The following is a 20,375-nucleotide window of genomic DNA, read 5'->3' as shown; positions in this document are numbered from 1 at the left end:
GTTGTGCAAAGATTACTACTACAACTGATATAAACCGGACCAAAACTTTTAGCCACATACCATACCAGAAATTCGTTGCGGAGGAGCATGAATACAAATGGCAGAAAATATTTCTCTATATAAGGCACTGGGCTTATTCTTGGAGATTGCATACAGAATATTGCAGGTTGACAACTCCCTGGTGAGGTGTTTTGGTCATGTCCAAGTACGATGAGTAAAATGGTAGCAAATTTAGGACCGTCTGATGGGACGGTGGTACGAGCTCTCACAGAAAGACTGGGAACACATGAGTGTTCTCACAGGGAAACTGAAGGCAGCGGCCCAAGACAGGTAAATCAGAAAATTCCTGCTTGAAATGCTGCCCATCTGTCTACATCGGGCTAAAGGAAATAAGTGGGAATGTTACACTGCATTATATATATCCAGTTCCCATTACTAACAAGCCAATCAAGAATGTATAAATGAGTACACACAGAATACTGTATCAATCAGCTTCATTGTAAACCTCCTTGAGACACAACACCAATTTGCATGTTTTTAGACAGCCTGAAAAGATGTGGACAACTATGATTGTTCCCCTGCTAAGACACTCTAGCGTGTTGTTCCGTAAACAGTGCCACAGTTTCTATGGTTTGAGGCCAAAGGCTGCCAAGCAGCAAAAGATACAGCGTTCTCTTTTAATCTTGTTCTTAATTTTCTAATATGAAAGCATCCAACTCAAAAGATTTTGGCTCAACAGCCACAAAACAAAAGTCATGATGATGATGTCCCCCAAGTCCTTCAATGACCAAAATAACATTTGTGTCCAGTTTCGTATGCCAGAGGCCACAAGTAATGACTCCACCAAGTGTTGCTTAAGATGCTGAACTCACTCACCAGAGCATCTATAAGGATCTCGGCACCCTCCTCGCTCTCGTTGAGTGTGTCAATGTCCATCAGCCCTTGGAGTAGGTCCACCACTGCTATGGCAACATGTAGATCAGGCTAAGGACAACAAGGGCTAGAATCTGTTTGTGCAGAGTTGTTCCTGTCCCATGTTACATTTATTTGTGAGCGGCTGTGATACAAGCAGTCACAATTATCCTATTCTATTTTATTAGCGAATTATTGTTGATCTGACTACAAGGTGCCCAAGTGATTATCATGTCTGCATCCTAGATCCGAGCTTCTAGTGTTGAGTCTTTCCTCTGTGTTGTTAACTGGTTCTCCCCATGCTCACATGATTTTCCTTCTACATTCCAAAAACATGTATGTTAGATTTATTGATGACTTAAAATTAAAAATGAATGAATAATTTTTGAAAAAAATAAATAAATAATGAAATAACTCCCTGTGGCATCCCTGATGCTGCCCTGGTTGGGAATCACTGAACTAGAGGGTATGTTTGTAATTTGAGCTATGATATTCTATGGTGTATTAAAAAAAATAATAATAAAATCATATCACAGCCAGGTCCAATTAGTTTCATTCTTGGGCATTTTAGGTCTGTAAAAGCATTGAGGTACATCTGATTCCTGAGGGAGTCACAAATCCTTAGTGCTACTCACTGTCAAATAATTTCTCTTGGGATTTTCCTGGCAATGACCAATAAGAAACAAACTAATTGGTTAAAAAGGATATCTGTGTTTTCATGACTGAGAAGACCCATCAGCGAGTGAACAGAGTTGAGCTCCACTAGTAGGTGATAGAGCTCAGGCATAGTACTAATCACTTGCATTTCCTGTATAATGTCGTTCAGATCCAGTTCTGACTCCATGAACCTGCATGGAGGCACAAAATAAGAGGTTAGAAAAAGTGAACTACAGTTAAAGTTGGCTAAAAGGAGGTCGTTGATGGGCTTACTTTTCTGGATTGTCGGGGAACTTAATCCTGAGTTCCTGATTTTTATAGGATCGCTTCTCAAAGGTCAGGATCATTTTTTTCACTGAGCTCTCATCCACCGGCTCTGCCTTTTTGATACAGGAGGGAAATAGCAGGAGGGGAAAGATGAAAGCGAAACAAGAAGAAGCCTTTTGTCAAGGCGACACGTGGGCTGCCTGCAGCACAAAGACACTCTAATTATGTGAGAGGAGTCAGAGTTTCTGCACTCTGGGGGATTTGAGTGGAAAAAGGAAAAGGGTCTGGCTTCCTGATGGCTTAAAAGCATTTGGCACGGTGGGCACATAATGACAGGTTAGGACATTGCAAGCCACAATTTCATATCATTCTACATAAAGAACAGAATGCGGTATAACTATTCTCTCACTGATTAGAATACATGTGGACTTCCATATTTTAAATGCCCCAAAGGTTGTACATTTCAAGTAAACAACTAATGATTACAAAAAATATGCCTCAAAACTCAAGCCAATTTTGACGTTTGCATGACAGCTGCACGAAAAAAAAAAAAAAAAAAAAAAAAGAAAAGTCATCTGAGGTGCATTTGTGAACTAACATTTTTGCTCTCCTTGTTCATGATGTCAAAAGATTTTTTTTATTCATTGTACTTTATTGCTTTAACTTGTTAATAATACAGTAGTTAACTTATTTGTGCTTTTGTCAGTCAAGAATCTTCAAATGACACTTAAACATTTCCTGTAGATTTTAAGATTGTGAGTGATGCAACTGACTAAACTAAATTAACAACATTAAGTAACATTTTAACTGCTTAAGTTTCATACATGCTATATGCTAGGGCTGTAACGATAAGTGCAATATCGTGATATCGTGATATTAAAACTGCCACAATATCGTCGTCGTCATGTTCACAATATTTAAAAGCAGCAGATCTGTTAAAAAAAAAAAAAAAAGTCAGGTTGATTTCCATTTGTGCAGTTCTAGCAGCCTCTCGCAACTTAATTTTCATTAGGGATGTTTTGGCCCTTCTATGTTTAAAGTCTATACTAATTGTCAGATGAAGGGGAACGTAATGTGCTTGTGAACCGAGTCAATATATGGACGAACCCAATGTGTGCATGCGTTAACAAGTAAGCCCCTCAATATGTATTATTAGAGATTGTAGGTCGTTTATAGGCGGCACGGTAGTCGAGTGGTTAGCACGTCCGCTTCCCAGTTCTGAGGTCTCCGGTTCGAGTCCAGGCTCGGACCTTCCTGGGTGGAGTTTGCATGTTCTCCCCGTGCCCGCGTGGGTCTTCTCCGGGTACTCCGGTCTCCTCCCACATTCCAAAGACATGCATGGCAGGTTAATTGGGCGCTCCGAATTGTCCCTAGGTGTGCGTGTGAGTGTGGATGGTTGTTCGTCTCTGTGTGCCCTGTGATTGGTTGGCAACCAGTCCAGGGTGTCCCCTGCCTACTGCCCAGAGCCAGCTGAGATAGGCGCCAGCAGCCCCCGCGACCCTTGTGAGGAATAAGCGGTCAAGAAAATGGATGGATGGATGGATGGAGGTCGTTTATATGCATTGCTGTTACGTACAAAACCACAATATTGTTGTTGTTTTTTTTTAGTATGAGCTAATTTTTTACAATATTTTGACCTTTTTTAAACCTCGCCAAACTCCCTACAATATCGTGATTGATAATATCGTATTGTTTGGATGTTGTTACATCCCTACTTTTTGCATTCATCAATCAGTAAAACATTTAAACACTTAATTTCACACTTTTTGAATGATGGTAAAATGTGAAGGTGATTTGTGTTGCAACTGTAGCTCATGCGGCCGGACGCTCACAGTTATAACTTGCAAGTGTTAAAAGAAGGTAACTCCTGTAAAATGTACAATTAAATTAAACATTGTAACTTTGCTAACATGTGACAATGCTCGTTGTGATGCTGCAGCCAGACATTACAACTTACTTAGTGTGTTAGTTCACCAGGGTCTTTCCTGCATACAAAAATTCCAAGGTGGCTGTCTCTGCGTAAATTCAGACCGCCTCGGGCTATAGTACCTCTGACATCATGAATTTACATTATTATCTTCCTCGCGTTGCACAAGTTGAGTTTAATTTTTTGTGATATTACGCCAACAGGGCACAGACTCAGAAGTCAGAAGTCCCTCGTGTAAAAAAACCACAACAACAAAAACAGTGACATAGAGAAACCTTCTATACTACCGGTGTTTTTTTATTTTATTTATTTTATTTTTTATTTTTTTTAAATACATGTATTATTCACACACACATACCACTGGCTCAAACACTTTTTCTATTGTGTTTTTCATTTATTTTATTTTATTTTTTTCTTAAATCATATATTAGCATGCAAACTAAAAACACAAGAAACCTGTTTGATATTATTAAAGATGTTTGATTGACAAATAATTTTAACAAGTTTCAATTACAATTAAGTAATAAACTGAATTTACATTCAGACCATCAAATTAGGCACAGCCAAAGCACTTGTATAAGTGACTACTGGGTTGATAGCTTGTGCAGTGTTTATTTTGAAGCATCCTTCCAGAGGTACCATATGCAGAGGTAATCCCTTGATGCCCGCTTTTGATGTACCCTGACATCATAGCATGTGATGTCATGCAAAACGTCATCAGGTTTTGTACGACTTTTGAGGCATATTTTCCATAAACATTTTGACTGAATTCCAAAATGTACAAGTTCAGTAATATTTGACTTCTGAAATTCTACTCTGTATAAATAAATCCCCCTACCTCAGGATCATCTTCATCCTGGTCCATCAGTTTTTCCAGGATCTTCTTGCGATCCACAGCCGTTAAGTCGTCACTGTCCTTCATGTCAGCACCACCCTCAACGCCTGCAGCTGTCCCATCTCTGTGTTTTACATTCGACAGCTTCTGATGTTTTGCACTTCTCAGATCCTCCTCTGCATCATCCACTCTGGAACGTGTTGCTCCTCTATCAGGCTGCAAGGTGGTGAGAAGCAATAAGCAATTCATTCATTCGCTCAATACTTAAAAAACAGGTATGACATAAGGGGTTCTGGTCTGCCAAAATTATTCGCTTAAAAAGTGCAAGAGGTGTTTAAAAAAAAAAAAGTGCCAATATGCTCACTTAAATTGCATTGTGGACATTCAGCATTCAACATTATGCTTAGTTTGAGCTAGCACGTTAGCTACGAATATTAATCCCTGGCCAATAGGAAGAAATAACACGATCTTGTCACATAGAGTGCGCTACATATGTAACATGATCATCTAAAACAATTTACAAAAAAACAACTAACAAACTAAAACAGACGCTAAGCAAAACATAACGAGATACAACTGCAAGTAGCGACACACGCAAGCCAATTGAGGCTCAAGAAGTGTTAGCAACATAAAGTTCATTAAAGAGTGGTGAGTGCGAGGGGAGCCTAAATCCATACCTGATAATTCAAGAGCTCTCCGACATCCATATCTCTTGGTTTGAAACCTCAACGTGAGACGATTGCAACTTTTCGGGAAACAATTGATGCCTGTATTTACCCTGACGACTGAGATGCTTCTAGCTAGCAGCACACGTATGCCGTAAAACAGTTGAGAGGTGTCGTTGAGCGGAGGCACTGTCGTAAAGTGACAGTCCTAACTTGTGGAAGCTGCACTAGTCCAAAGCATTGGTTGGCTGTTCATTTTAGAAAAGTTGAAATACCGAGTATAATTGCTGCTTCTTTTAATTATAATAATAATGCATATTGTTTGTTTGGTATTAGAGCAGCTAATTTACCATTATTATTGATCCAGTACACTGATGTTGGACATGTCCAAGTGTTAAATGTTTCATTACTATTTCAACAACTTGCTGATCCCTAACAAGGAACTCAGGGAAAAATAAAAAGCAGTTTTGTTTAAATTTACAAAGGCATACATTTGAACATTTCTGTACCTGTCTGTAAGTCATCCTCCTTATCCTCCATCCTCCATATCTCCTTTGTAACCTGCTGATGAAACTCCAAGCTTATAGGCTACTTACTCAGAACGCCATGTGGCGAGGTACTGTTGATCACTTGTTAGCTGTCGTCTCATGATGTCAATAAACAGGCAGGGGCATGCACACTCAAAGAAATGCTTCATCAGATTTAAATAACACAGTTACGTCAACCGGTCCCACATAACTATTTCATTTAAATTGGATTAATGTTGGGTGACCAAAATTTAGCTAATGTTCTTAATTTAATACTACATTATACAGTTGTGTTAAATTTACACAATGCTGTTATGTTGAATTTACTAAACATTATCATCTTGTATTTACTAAACGTAATTGTATTGAATTTACCTGATATTGTTAAATAAAAAATATCAATACTCATGATGTTGAATTTACTTAACACCATGTAGAATTTATTTAACACTTTTTCTTAATTTAGAAATTTGCGAGTGCTTGTCCAATTATGAACGCAAACTCAAGTCATATTAAAGTTTCACTTACTGATGGAGAAGCAGCAGGAGCAACTCAGCGCTCAAGGACACTTCAGCATGGTGACACGGGAATCCAGTATTGAACCCACAACCACCTGTTTGGGAGACTAGCACACCACCACTAATCCACGCCGTCATATTACAATTGTCTATGTTAAACTACTTAACACCAATTTATTTAGAAAGCAAATGTGCGCCAAACACTGGCCTAAAATACTTGATGTGTTTGGCTGTGATTGTGCTTGTCTGACTGTTTGTCCACCTGCATCAAATGGCCATATATATATAATGGACTAGGAATTTTCATGCAAAAACAAAGCTGATTTTGCATGCAATTAACATGCAAAAACAGCATGTACATGCAAAAACAAAGTTGGTTTTGCATCTTAATTTGTAGTCCATTATACATATGGCCATTTGCTGTAGATGGACAAACAGTCAGACCACCATAAAAGCAGACAAAGACATCAAGTATTTTAGGGCCAGTATTTGGCGCACTTGCTCTCTAAACAAATTTCTGTTAAGTATATTTAACAGAGGTGATTGCAGTAAGATGGAGTGGATCAGTGGTAGCGTGCGCGTCTCGCAATCTGGTGATTGTGGGTTTGATACCGGCTTCCGGAGTGACTATGATGAACTTCATCATAGCTCAAAGACACTTCATCAGATGACGTGTCTTTGAGCTCAGATACTAAGCACCGAGTTGCTCCTGATGCTTCTCCATCAGTAAGTACGTGTAAAGTGAAATTTAATATGCCTTGAGCTTGCTTTAATATTTGGAAAAGTACTAGCATTTTACAAAATGAAGAAAAATAGTGTTACATAAATTCTACATACCATAATAGTGTTAAGTAAATTCAACCTCATGAGGATTGATATTTTTTATTTAATATCAAGTAAATTCAACACGGGCGGCACGGTAGTCGAGTGGTTAGCACGTCCGCTTCCCAGTTCTGAGGTCTCCGGTTCGAGTCCAGGCTCGGACCTTCCTGGGTGGAGTTTGCATGTTCTCCCCGTGCCCGCGTGGGTCTTCTCCGGGTACTCCGGTCTCCTCCCACATTCCAAAGACATGCATGGCAGGTTAATTGGGCGCTCCGAATTGTCCCTAGGTGTGCGTGTGAGTGCGGATGGTTGTTCGTCTCTGTGTGCCCTGCGATTGGCTGGCAACCAGTCCAGGGTGTCCCCCGCCTACTGCCCAGAGCCAGCTGAGATAGGCGCCAGCACCCCCCGCGACCCTTGTGAGGAATAAGCGGTCAAGAAAATGGATGGATGGATAAATTCAACACAATTGCTTTTAGTAAATACAACATAATAATGTTGAGTAAATTCAACGTAACAGCATTGTGTAAATTCAACACAACTGTATCATGTAGTATTAAGTTAAGAATATTAGCTAAATTTTGGTCACCCAACATTAATTCAATTTAAATGAAGTAGTTATGTGGGACTGGTTGACGTAACCGTGCTATTTAAATCTGATGAAGCATTTCTTTGAGTGCAGAGAGTGGAGCCAATGGAGCGGTGGCCCGAAGCGCCCACGCCGTCCAGGCTTTGGGGTGGGTGTCATCCTTGACAAAATATTTCTCAAGGGCATTGAAAACGCCCATTCACCCCGGGCATCTAGTGAGTTCTGCACGCCACTGTGGAGAGGACTTTTTCAATTCCATTTTATTGGCCGATTACTTGGTCAGCAACTGTTGTGAATTTTGCCATTCAACTCCTTTTAGAGATCAGCAAGTTGTGCAATACAGTACCATTAAACAGTTGAACATGTGCATTCAAAAATTTAGAGAAGGTCCAATTAAGTTTATCTTTAGGTACATCCCAAAATTAAACCTAAAAGCTCAATCTCAAAAAGTTTTTCTGAGTTCTGTATTTATATCACAACTAAGCATGTAAAATAACAGGAGATGCTGCATGTGGTCAACTGAGTTTGATGCTATCATACTTTTTCTTTAGTGAACTTGTTCTGCTGCAGCTGCCTTCAAACCTCCGTTGTTACATTTTTATTTATTTATTTTTTCTACACATTGATGAGGGTTGGCATGGTTTAATTAATAGTGTAGCCACATTCTCCTCACACTTCTGAGGTTGTGGGTTTTGAGCCAGTCACCGGCCTTCCTTTGTGGAGTTTTCATGCCTTTGCTTCGTGACTCTTCTATGTATACTTTGGTGTCGTCTCATTTTCCCAAAACATGCATGTTACCTTCAATGAAGACTCTGAATTGTTGTGTGAATATGTGGATGGTTGTTCGTTGATACAGTATGTGCCTGCGATTGTCAGGCGACCAGTTGAGTGTCAGTGTACACCATCTCTTGTCTAGAGTCAGCTAGGATAGGCTACAGTACAGCGACTATAGCTACTCTACTTTGAAAGGAGATACTATAATTACACGCTGTGAGATATCAGGGCTGTTATAAGTGGACATCATACGAGCCAGTATTAGAAGACAGGAAGAGGATGCCATACTCTACGTCAGTTGGAAGTTACTAATTTCCATTCTGTTATATTTAATTTGGGCTGTAGCACAACCCCTATGAAGAGCACTCAGACAAGTGCAGATATCCAACCCATAAAGATGGTAACTTCCTGCATCCGTAATGTGGCACTGTACTTTAGACGGGCAGGAAACAGCAATTCTGTGCAGCCATTTGTTCAGCTGTCTTTTCAATTACTCGAGATGCATTTATTGTATGTAAACTTAAAAACAACAACAACAACAACAACTTGTGTACTTTATGCTTGGGGAATTTGGCAATTTAATGATGTGCTGACAATTTCTAAACATAAGGTTTTACATACCTATTTTATTCATAAGCATGAGGTCTGTGATTTTTTTTATTTGTACTGTTGCTAAAACTTGTACAGTCAAATGTGATTTGTAATTTTAGTTCAATATTGCACAGTTTAATTTAATACATTAAAGGGGCATGACGCAACGTCAGACTCAAACTGGAGTATCAAAATAACCATATTTTTCACCTGCACGTTTTTGAATTGTATAATGGACAGGAGGCACTACTGTGGTACAATGACTCTTGCCCCTATTTTCCTGTAAAGTGAAATAATGTGAAGCGGTCGGGCCGGAAACTTTAACTTTTGACATCATTCTGACATCATCATGACATCTTCTCATGATCCTGGCCGTGTGCACGTCACTGGTGTCCCATATTGTTTGGTTTATTTATTTTATTTTTTTTAACCTAAAATTGTCAATTGATTTTTATTCTCATTACTCTGGCTGTAAATAAGATGGAAATTTTGAATTTATGTTTGTTATTTCGTTGTGAATGTTTAAAAGCAAAATTTCAATAAAAAAAATAAAAAAAATGTCGCTGGCGTCCATTCCGCGTTTCGCCAGAGGGGTCGCAAATTTGCAAAAACTCTAAATCCTGCGCCATGGGCCTTTAATTTGATATGCAGTATTCTAGTCTTGTGTAAACCCATCAAATATAGTCTAATCTATGTTTTTCCCCTGTTATTAATATTGCATTCTAGTAAACTGGAAATTATTTACTAATTAAGAATTGCAAATCATTTGAGGCTGCAGAAGAAAAAGATGAATAAAAAGTCAAACTGACTCTAGTCTTCACAAACAAAACAAATGCTACGTTATCACCGTTGTCAGATTTTATTTTGTTTACCTTTGACTGGGGCATAGTGTGTCCATGCAGACCTTGTTTGCTATATGTCCTACTTTCCAGCACCCACAAATGCAGCATTAAATCTAGATAAATCTCATACTGAGTGTTCTGTGGTTGAAGATGATAGTCACAATATGTGGTTTAGGTTCCTCACTTGAAAGTGAAATAAATACATGGTGACAGTCATCTTATGTATTTATTTATCATTTGGAGAGAGACAAACTGTATTTTAATGAGTTTGTTCGTCGCACCAGATTTGAACTTATTCCCATGGCTGAAGAAAAATAATAGAATAAATGTGTGCTGTAATTCTCTGTTCTCTTGCAGCAATGTGGGAACAATGGCTCATTTGCAAGTTTAATTAAATTGATGGCACAAATGAAATTTAGAACAGAATTAGCACAGTTGGTATGTTCCTGATAAGAGGCTCAACGAAGAACAACTCTTTTTTTTTTTTTTTTCTTCCAGCCATCTTGCATCTTAGTTTAATTTAAATGTACAGTACATAAGTGTGATAAAGCTTAACTGCAAGTTGCTGTGGAGATGAAAAGGGCAACAGGAAGGACACACACGGACGTAGAACAAAGGCAGAGCGTGTCAGGCAGAGATAGTGGAAGGGAGAGCAAATTAATTTGATCTTCATTATGAAGATGATGGCGTTCGTGCAAATGAAACAGACACTGACAAAACGGTTGTAGGTGGATTAACAGCTAATTAATTCAATTACTCCGCTACGCCCATGTGTAATGTAAGTCCACTTTAAATTTACAGTTCTAAACTACTAAAATATAGAAGACCAATTGCTGAAGCAGGGGCAAGAATTTTATTACTTCCAAACATGCTATGAAGTGGCGCTACATGAGTCCTTTGTAATTTGAACACATATGAGATTTGAGTAAAAGATTTAATGTTTGGGTGAAATCAAATCTTCTCATTTCAAAATAGATGATCACATAGGAAATTATATAAAGTGGCTGAATTAATTCTAGGGTCAAGCGGTCTAACCTGGCAAGCGCCAGATTGATCATGTGAATCATTCAAAGGAGTTCTCCATAATACAGTATCAGTCTGGCACTGCTCCAATGTGATCTGTCTTGGGAAAGGTGGGACATTCAGTACTATACTTCAAGCTGATTGGGCAATACAACAACATGTGCACGCTTACCAAACGTTTGTTTTGAGCCAATCACAGCAACGGATGAAAAGGTCGTCGTCGTCGTACGTAGGGAAAGAAAGAAAGAAAGAAAGAAAGAAAGAAAGAAAGAAAGAAAGAAAGAAAGAAAGATCAAACTAAAGCTAAATGGAGATAATACTTTGAGAAAATCCACGTAAGTGGGAAAAATATCCAAACTCCACCCAGGAAGCCTAGAACTGAGGTCTGTGAGGTAGACACGCTAACCACAAGGTCATTATGCTGCCATAATTTAACAAAATAAAATTTTAATATTTAAAAAGATACTCCAAGACAACTAACAAACACATGATAGACAGAGAAAGGTGTTTGTAGATACCATGCATACAGTATATAGTACTTCATTTATATATCACTTTTTCACCTTACAAGGCCCTCATCACGCTTTACATTTTGACCAATCATTCACCTTTTGATGACGCACCATCAGCAGCAACTGGGGGTTCAGAATCTTATTCAAGGATACTTCGACATGGTCACAATGGACTGGCATCAAACCCACAACCTCAGGGTTGCATGCCAGCCACTCTTCTATTAAGTCACACCTCATTGGCAATAATAGCATGACTTGGGACTTGAATTCGTGACAACTCATATGTCAACTGATTTTTTTTTTTAAGATGTTTTCATCAAGAACAATACCACTCTAAAGTCAAATAAATAAATAAAAACACTTAGAAGTGCCACATAATTGCTCTTTTTTTTATTATTATTATTTTTTTTTTTATGTCATATCACTTCAAGCATACTCGTAAGTCAAATTCTTGCTTGCAAAACAGAAAAAAAATCAAGACGCCACTGTCATTTACATGCTTACTAAGCATCGTGGCAGGGTTTTGTGCATGAAATATTTTGAAGAAAATTTTGGTTCAACTTCAAATTGTTCCACTTTTGCCATTGAAAGTTAGCATGTTTTAAAAATTAGCATGTTATTGTAATTTGGGGAGTTTGGGGTTGTCAATCATCCCACATTAAATTTGATTAGCAAAACTTCCTCATACCACAAAGTAGATGCAAAATCTCTGCCAACCTTGATAAATAGCAAGGTTGTTAGATCTATACAGTATTGGAGAATCTGTCTTTAGAATGTTTTAGACACAGAGCTTTGGCTCTGCCCATATTGGTGCTTTCAGTGTCTTTCAAAATAGACACGATGCAACTTTTATGTCATGAAAACAATATCATTTGACACTAGAATATGGCGTTATTTAATTGAGAACCTACCAAAGGGTTAACGACAAGACAGTTCTTTTGTTTGTGTGGTTCCTACGAGTGTTGTTGACAAGAGACATAGTTTAAGGTCAAAGATAACTTGGAGGCCTTACCTCAAGGTGAGAGGAGAGTCACAGTCCATCTGTGTAGGCCTGTCATTCTGTCTCTTCCGTCTGTAGCCACAGTGTCGAGCTGCAGGCGTTTGGCCTCTCTCTGTATCAGCCTGCTCTCCATCACCCGTGGAGTCAAATGTTGACAGAGAATCAGGGCGCAGCTGAATGCTAATGAGGCCGCCAGAGAACATCTTTAAGAGCCAGTGGGAGGGGATAAAAGTACAGACGGTGTGTGTCTTATATCGCCAATTAGCCTCACATCAATCCATCCATTTTCTACCACTTAGCCTGTTCATGGTCACGGGTGAGCTGGAGCTTATCTGAGTTGACTTTGAGGTTCACCCTGGAATGGTTGCTATGGTCAGTCACAGGGCATAGAGGCTTCAATTAACCTAGCACGCATCCATTTGGAATGTGGTGAACAAGGATAGAGCTAAGAGTCAAAAACAGAAACTTTTGGCTGTGACGCAGACGTGCTAACTACATGTTGCAGCATGCTACCCAGTAGTACATGCAGGACATTTATAAAATACCAGTAGGCTAAGTAACTTATCTATCAAATACACAACTGATGGATACATTTGACTTGACTTCACTAGTTTAGCTAAACAGGGAGCAGTGTCTTCCCAAAAGGTCAGCAGTTGGACCTGTATACAGTATTCAAAGGATAGCTAGCCTAAGCTTCTCCCGCTAAAGATACATTGTTTTGATTCCCCTTGCCCGCCGAAATGCGACAGACTTTCTGCAAAGTAAGTACATCCCAAGAAGCGCTTCGTAATTTCTGAAATGGAATATCTTACTGGAATTTCTGCCAGTCAAACTTGAGGAGACAAAGTCAATGTAGTTACTTGACATGATCAAAATTTTGGAGTTTGCTAGCCAACATAAAATAGAATAAGCTACAAAATGGCTGAGTGGTGGCTTTGGCCTGCTGGTAAGGAGAACAGATTGCAAAGTGGGAAGGTTAATGAGATTTTCACAAGGTGTCCATCTAGCGGCTTGAACTCAGATTAAATTGACACACTGTGATTAAAATTAATTGACCTGTGAAATGAGTATGTCCCTCAAACGTTAGGAATTGCTGAAATTGTATCTTGAGTTTAAGAGGGAAGATGACATGGGTGCAAAAATTGAAATATTTTACATAAATTTTTGGTGCTATATAAGAATTGTCTGAGACAGTGAGGGGCTAGTGATAAGGTCCAAACTTTCTGATCAAGCGATAGACTTTCATATGACTGAATTTTTGCTTTGGAGAGCCTTGCGAAAAATACCCATCTGCACCTGTTTCTCAAAGCCCACTCAAATGTATTGATTTCTTCCGTGACATAGCCCTACCACTCCACAAAATTATTTATTATACTCTTTCATTTATGGTCTCTCGTTTGTGTTGTGCACAAAGAAGAACACATCCCACAGATGCAGGCATTGTTACCAATATGCGGTGGGAGAAGGTGTGCAATGAAGGAATCTGCAATGCAAGAGAGAGAACAGAGAGGGAAGTTGATGTAATAATACAGCCTGTGTCATTGTGAGAGGCCCCACATCAAGCAACTAAATCTTATAAACACTTCATCTTTGTCGCCATCCGTGCCAGGCAGAGCGATGGAGTCCGAGGTGAGGCAGATGGACAACGGCGGAAGAGGTATCGCCCTTGCCAGCCTCTGACTTTGTACCCCATTGAAGCTGAGGAAGTGATGGATATCGGATCTAATTTTAAACAGCCCACTTTAACACCAGCAGTCACACAGAGACTGTGGGAGACCAGCGTCTGGAAACACAGCTGGGCCAAGCGGATAAGGCCGACAGCTTCGGACCACCTACAGGAGTGTTTGTGCATACACGTGTGTCCACGCAGGAACCATCTGTCTTGTATTTGAGGGGAGTTGGAGGCCGCTACTTCTGAGGCAGGGATGAGGAGTATGCTCGAGTAATTGGTAGGCTACTGTATTGTAAATTACAGAAACCCAACATTTCTGCTTTCTAATAATTAGTACAACAGTGGAGGTTTTATCTTTAAAATGGTGAATTTTTGCACTGTCACTTGTATTTTAGAAGCAAATAACTGGAATTATTTAAAGGCCTCTTAAGCCAAAAGGCCTTCAGAAAATGGTATCTTAATATTCACCACTACTTCCTACTACTTTACTTACTAATTTAAAGAGAGACCTTGGCAATGTCATATCTGTTTAATTTTCCTTTAATACATATTTTATGACGTACCCAGAGAAAACCCACACCAGCACGAGGAGAACAAATAAACACCACACAGTAAAGATGGAGCCCAGATTAGATCCATAACTGCTCCACTGTGAAGTGGATGTGCTGAAGTTAATGGTCAAAATGCTATCGTTATTCATAATTATCCAGGAGATGATATCACATGTCTGAGTTGACATTTGAGTTCGATTAAAGTCCAAGAGTGGATAAAGGTTAAAAGTCTGTGAATACAAATATCTTGGGCCACTGTGATGTGAATTGTGTTGTTAGGATGTGTTTCCTAACTCAGTCTGATGATGATGCATTGCTGCCTGGGTTAGCTGATTAAATCACTGCGCAGAAAGCGAGGTAGCATTACCACTTTATAAGGCTGTTGGCATGGTAACCAATATCTGCAACACTCTCTGTCTCTCACAATCACCCCCACCCCCACCCCCACCCACCCTTGCACTTTTTTCTTACTTTGCATGCAGAAAAGGTCTCCGAAGAGCAACGCAAGCCTCACTGAACGTAATTAATCTCAATAGATATAGCTGCACAGACAGCTGAATTATTTAGAATTCCTAAGTGTTATTTTATTATAGCAAAATAAAAAAAAATAAAAAAAACATACTTTGTTTGCATGCTACCTGTATGAATTAAGCCACTTTTCACAAGCATTCAGCATTTCACTCCTACTAAATATCACATCTTTCATTTTTAGTCTTTCTATATTCATCTTTGCATACCGCTCTCGAAAAAAAAAAGCTTTATTTTACGAATGAATCTAATGCAGATGATAATAAGGCTATAACAATCATAATCAAATTAAACACCTAATCTCTTAATTGATTTTAAATGAGTACAGAATCATACTACCGTAAATACCAAATAAATACATTATTAGGAGAATTTACACGTGTGGCAACACAATGAGAATTACCGGTAACTTGAATAGTGTACATTAGAACATGATTAGAACATGTAAACTCCTCGAGATGTCCTGAGACAAGTTCGAGTACCCAAAACCCAGAACTGATGTAGACGTGCTAACCACAAAGCCACCGTGCTAACTATGACTGTTTTCTCCTAATACAAATATCAACTTAAACCTCATTTTAAGTACCTTGACCTGTTCTTTCAGGCACTTGGCAAGATCATCCTATTAGTCACATTGCCAGCCGAACTTTTGGTCAAGCTTTTATGTCCTCACCTTTCTAAATGGGATGTTTCTAATGGCAGAAGAATATAAGGGAAGGTGGAGAGAATGAAGGCAGGCTGCGTGGTCAATGGGATTAATAGAAGACCTTCGATATCACTGTATCAAAGCATCTGTTCAGCTCAAAGCTCTGTCTAAATACAGGTAATCATTTATCCTCTGTGGTGCCACTGAAATGACACACGTAACACACACATATTAGTCACTGCTCAGTCCCGCAGCTGACACAATCACACAAGTGATGAAATGATTTTCCCCTCCAGTGCTTTTCAATCCACAATTTTGGGGATAGTGTGTTCCTTCGATACAAAATGGTTGTGGCTATATTAAAGTATTCTACATGGACAAAAGTATTGGAACACCTTACCATTCCTTAAGTACAAGTCAGTCCCCCTTTTGCAGTGACTACATACTTTGAGCAAGACCTTACACAAAGTGTTGAAGTGCGTCTGTGGCTCACTGATGGGTGATCACTCATTGTTTACTGAGCCTCACAATAATTTTCTGCTATCTCCTGAGATTTGCTGAGGTCTTTCATTATTCAAGTTAAGTGTATTTTTCCAGGAAATTCATTATTGTAGGAACTACTTTCTACTTTATGGAGAGTCCGCTGAATCTTGAAGAAATTTGGGTTAAAGGTCTTTGTAGAAACAGCTAAAAAAAAACAAAAAAAACACAGTTAACTGGAAGAAAAAGAAGTAGAAGAAGTAGAAGAAGAAATTGTGTTGTTTAGGTCAGTGGTTCTCAACGTTGGTCCTCAAGTAGGCTACCCCTATCCAGACTGTTTTCCATCTCTCCCACAGCCAACATGGAGTTGGATTTTGTTTTATTTTGGTGAGAGTGTTGCTTGTCTGGTGTTCTTGTGTGTTTCCCCTGTCTCGATTATGTCTGAGTAGGTCCACCTGTGTGTCATCCCCTTTCCCAGTGTGTGTTGCTAATTGGTTCCCTCTGCCTGCTGTGTTTCCCAGCTGTGTATTGTTAGTGGCTCGTTAGTGTTTGTATTTAGGGAGTGGTGTTTGTTGTCGTGGGAGCATTACCTTAACTTGTCTTGTCCTGGTGTGGTGCGTTGTTACCGTTTCGTCAAAGCTACGTCTGGTCAAGCTTAATCAAGTCTGGTCAAGTTTATTTATGTCTGGTCACGTTTATTTAAGTCTGGTCAAGTCTAACTTTAGTCAAGTTTATCCACGTCTGGTCAAGTTTAATCAAGTCTGGTCAAGTTTAACTAAGTCTGGTCAAGTTTATTTAAGTCGGTCAAGTATATCTGTGGTCAAGTATATCTAATTCTCCACGTCTCCCTCAAGTCTCCACATCACCACAAGTCTCCACATTTCCTCAGGTCCCCACGTTTCCTCAAGTCTCCATGTCTTCTCAAGTCTCCATGTCTTCTCAAGTCTCCATGTCTCCTCTAGTCTCCACGTCTCCTCTAGTCTCTACGTCTCCACGTCACCACAGGTCTCCACGTCACCACAAGTCTCTGTGTCACCTCAAGTCTCTACGTCACCTCAAGTCTCCACGTCTCCTCAAGTCTCCACGTCTCCTCAAGTCTCCACGTTTCCACGTCTACTCCAGCCTCTCACGTCATGCTAAGTCAAGTATTCCTCTCTCACATCCTGCCCAGTCAGTCCACGTTCCATCCAGTCCTTTATTTAGTTCCAGTCAATAAAATTATTCTCATTCCTCTCAGTCCTCTTCCTCCCTGCATGGTTTCTCCGCCTTTGGGTCCCACCACATACACATAACGCAACCCAGGTGTTTCAAACGATTAGCTAATCAGCAAGCTTGCATGAAGCCTGATAATCCCCAGGCGTGTTGTTGAAAGAGACATGGAAAACAGACTGGATAGGGGTACTCGAGGACCAGGGCTGAAAAATGGGTTTAAGGGAAGACCAAGGTACTTAAATGAGTGCACTGTCTCAGTGTCGGAGCCTTGGATGTTCCCCAGCCTGTGGTAAAAGTCTACTTAATTCCATCATAATCCCTTTTGGTCTTTGTAGTGTTGTGGTTTGTGCAGGTAGTTATGCTCACATTAGGAGTCGAACGACTTTTTTTTTTTTTTTTGTTTGTAGTCGACCATTACATGATGAAAGTCAAGTCAAAAGCGATTATAGATGACATGATTGATATGTCTTCAGCACGGCACAACCGTTTTTGCTCTACAAACTGGTTTCAGGTCAAGAAACGTATGGAAGGCAGGCATAGAAACAATAAGCTTCTCCCCCAAAAAATAACCAAAATCACATGAACACATTTTTTTTCAACTTAAAGCATCGTTAAACGTCCGTGCAGATGATTTGTGTGGGGATTCTGCAAGTGACAGGATAATGTAACTAAGTGAAGTCTAATGTAGTATAGCATAAAGACATTTTACAAACCAAGGCTCAGTTAAATATGTACTGGACAATCTCTGGTCCGCACACTGCCTAAGCGCTTAGAAACTGATGGTACCTGGGGCTTTCCTGGTTTGGTCTGCCTGAGCTCCTTCCTAAGCCATCGTAACATTCTTCAGTTTTCTGAATAAGAGTCAGATTGCAATATTCATGATTACAAATGCAAAAGAGAATGCCTTGAAGTCTTCATCATTAGTCTGCCCCTTCATCAGCGAACCACTTCTGGGAGCCATCATTTCAAAAGGGCAGTGGCCAAACAAGATGCTCGGTGAATCTCTATTGGTGTTACTATGGCAACCTGTCTACTGCAGAGTGCGCTCTAGTGTATCTGTGTGAATATGCCAGCCATTAATGATGGCTTAAATCTTTTAGCGTTACATTCAACCATACAATCTAGAGAGATGGGTCTGGTAAGGTTAGTATGTATGAGTGTTTTAACCAGTACGAGTACTCAACTCTTGAGTAGTCATTGATACTGATACCAAGTACAGATGCTACTAGTACCTTTGATACAGAAAAAAAATAAAATAAAAAATGACGACATAATGTTAAAGAAACACTTATTCATCACAATTTACAGGGTACACTGCTCAAAACATTTTAATTTTATTGAGCAGTATATTTTATGTTTTACTTTTTAATTATACCTGAACTGAAGTTGTTGTAGTGGCTGAAAATCCATCCATCCATTTTCTCCAACAATGGCCCTTAGCAAACAACCACACTCATATATATTCACATTTATGGACAATTTAAAGTGTTTTGTGAACATGCAAATGAAAGGTCAGAACTGAGATTAATGCCCCAAATTTCAGAGCTGTGAGACGGACATGCTGATCTGGTGTCTACCACACTCCAGCGGTAGCTGAAGTGTTATAGTGAAATTGTCGGTAATGGAGATACAAAAATGTGGCCTTCACGAATAGGATAGTTCTCAGTGGAAAAACGGTTTTGCCACTGAGCTTTATAGAAAACATGTTTGTTTATGTTATACTTGGTTTAGAGCATCATCCATTACTGTCAGCAGTTTGTGGAACATATATTTTTCCAAAGAGTAACAGTATGTGGTGAAGATGGATACACATGGCATCATGCAAGTGTCAGTTGCTTCCTCAATGTGTCTGAAATGTCAACACATGAAAACATTAAGAACTAATTACAAAAACAGATAAATGCCAAACTGATAAAAGTTTGTCTTGCTTATGCCATCAATTGGGCACATTGTGAATTCTATTATGTTTTGTTGAACATGCTCAGCATAAGTCAGTGAATTGTTTGGGCAGGATCAAATTCATCTTTGCAGATCTGTGCTAATAAATGTAATTCATCTAAATATATATATATATATATATATATATATATATATATATATATATATATATATATATATATATATATATATATATATATATGGGGTGCTCATACAGCACACAGTGTTCTGTAGTTCTTAGTCAGTGATAGTAGCTCTCAGTTTTTAATTTGTGTCCAAGAGCTTTGGGTCTGAATGGTCGCCATAAGCAATATTATGGCTGCTATAATGATAACAGTATTTCTATTGGTGCCATACATATTCTTAAAAGCATTCTTATATACGTATTTGTAATGTTTGCTTTTTTTTTTTTTTTTTTTTTTTTTTTAAACCAGTCCTTCAAATCTTATAATCTAATGTAAACATAAACACAAGGTTCTTCGTAAGTCATTTCCAATAGTGCCTGTAATTACTTACTATAATTTTAATGGTATAAAATGTATTCTTTCTTTTCATGTATTGCTTTTCATACCAGTGCATTATTTGGAATGAGTCCACGCATGCATGCAGAATTTAAACTTTTTACACATACTTTTACTTTCTGTGTCAAAAACGTTACAGAGGGAAGATTACTGTTGAGGTAATTATTTACTATCTAGTTACAACTGAGACTGGTATGTCTTTCCTATGTGGCAATACATTTTGCATTGGAGGGTCTCCTCTATTTCCATGATTATATTTACTTTTTCTCCTCATTATTATAAATACTGTTAACATAATGTTGTTACAAAGGTATCTGTGGCTGTAGTATATGTCTCCGGTCCAGTAAACAAGGAAGACAAGGCTGAGTG

General features: G+C 39.0%; 1 protein-coding gene across 1 annotated transcript in view; it reads right to left on the bottom strand.

Annotated features, from left to right (window-relative positions):
• The window catches only part of ctnnbl1 (catenin, beta like 1), a 36,865-nt gene extending 31,391 nt beyond the window's left edge, over positions 1 to 5,474 (bottom strand). Inside the window, exons 1-5 of the mRNA XM_077515005.1 lie at positions 5,276 to 5,474; positions 4,602 to 4,814; positions 1,843 to 1,949; positions 1,621 to 1,760; positions 877 to 974 (exon numbers count right to left, since the gene is read on the bottom strand). Coding sequence (XP_077371131.1) covers positions 877 to 974; positions 1,621 to 1,760; positions 1,843 to 1,949; positions 4,602 to 4,814; positions 5,276 to 5,305 — 588 coding nt within the window. The 5' untranslated portion in view covers positions 5,306 to 5,474. The remainder of the gene's footprint in view (positions 1 to 876; positions 975 to 1,620; positions 1,761 to 1,842; positions 1,950 to 4,601; positions 4,815 to 5,275) is intronic.
• Positions 5,475 to 20,375: the final 14,901 nt, after the last annotated feature.

This window comes from Festucalex cinctus, chromosome 2 (genome assembly GCF_051991245.1).
Source record: "Festucalex cinctus isolate MCC-2025b chromosome 2, RoL_Fcin_1.0, whole genome shotgun sequence".
NCBI lineage: Eukaryota > Metazoa > Chordata > Actinopteri > Syngnathiformes > Syngnathidae > Festucalex > Festucalex cinctus.
Note: the sequence above shows the minus strand (reverse complement) of the source record. Positions and strands in the feature narration are given on the sequence as shown.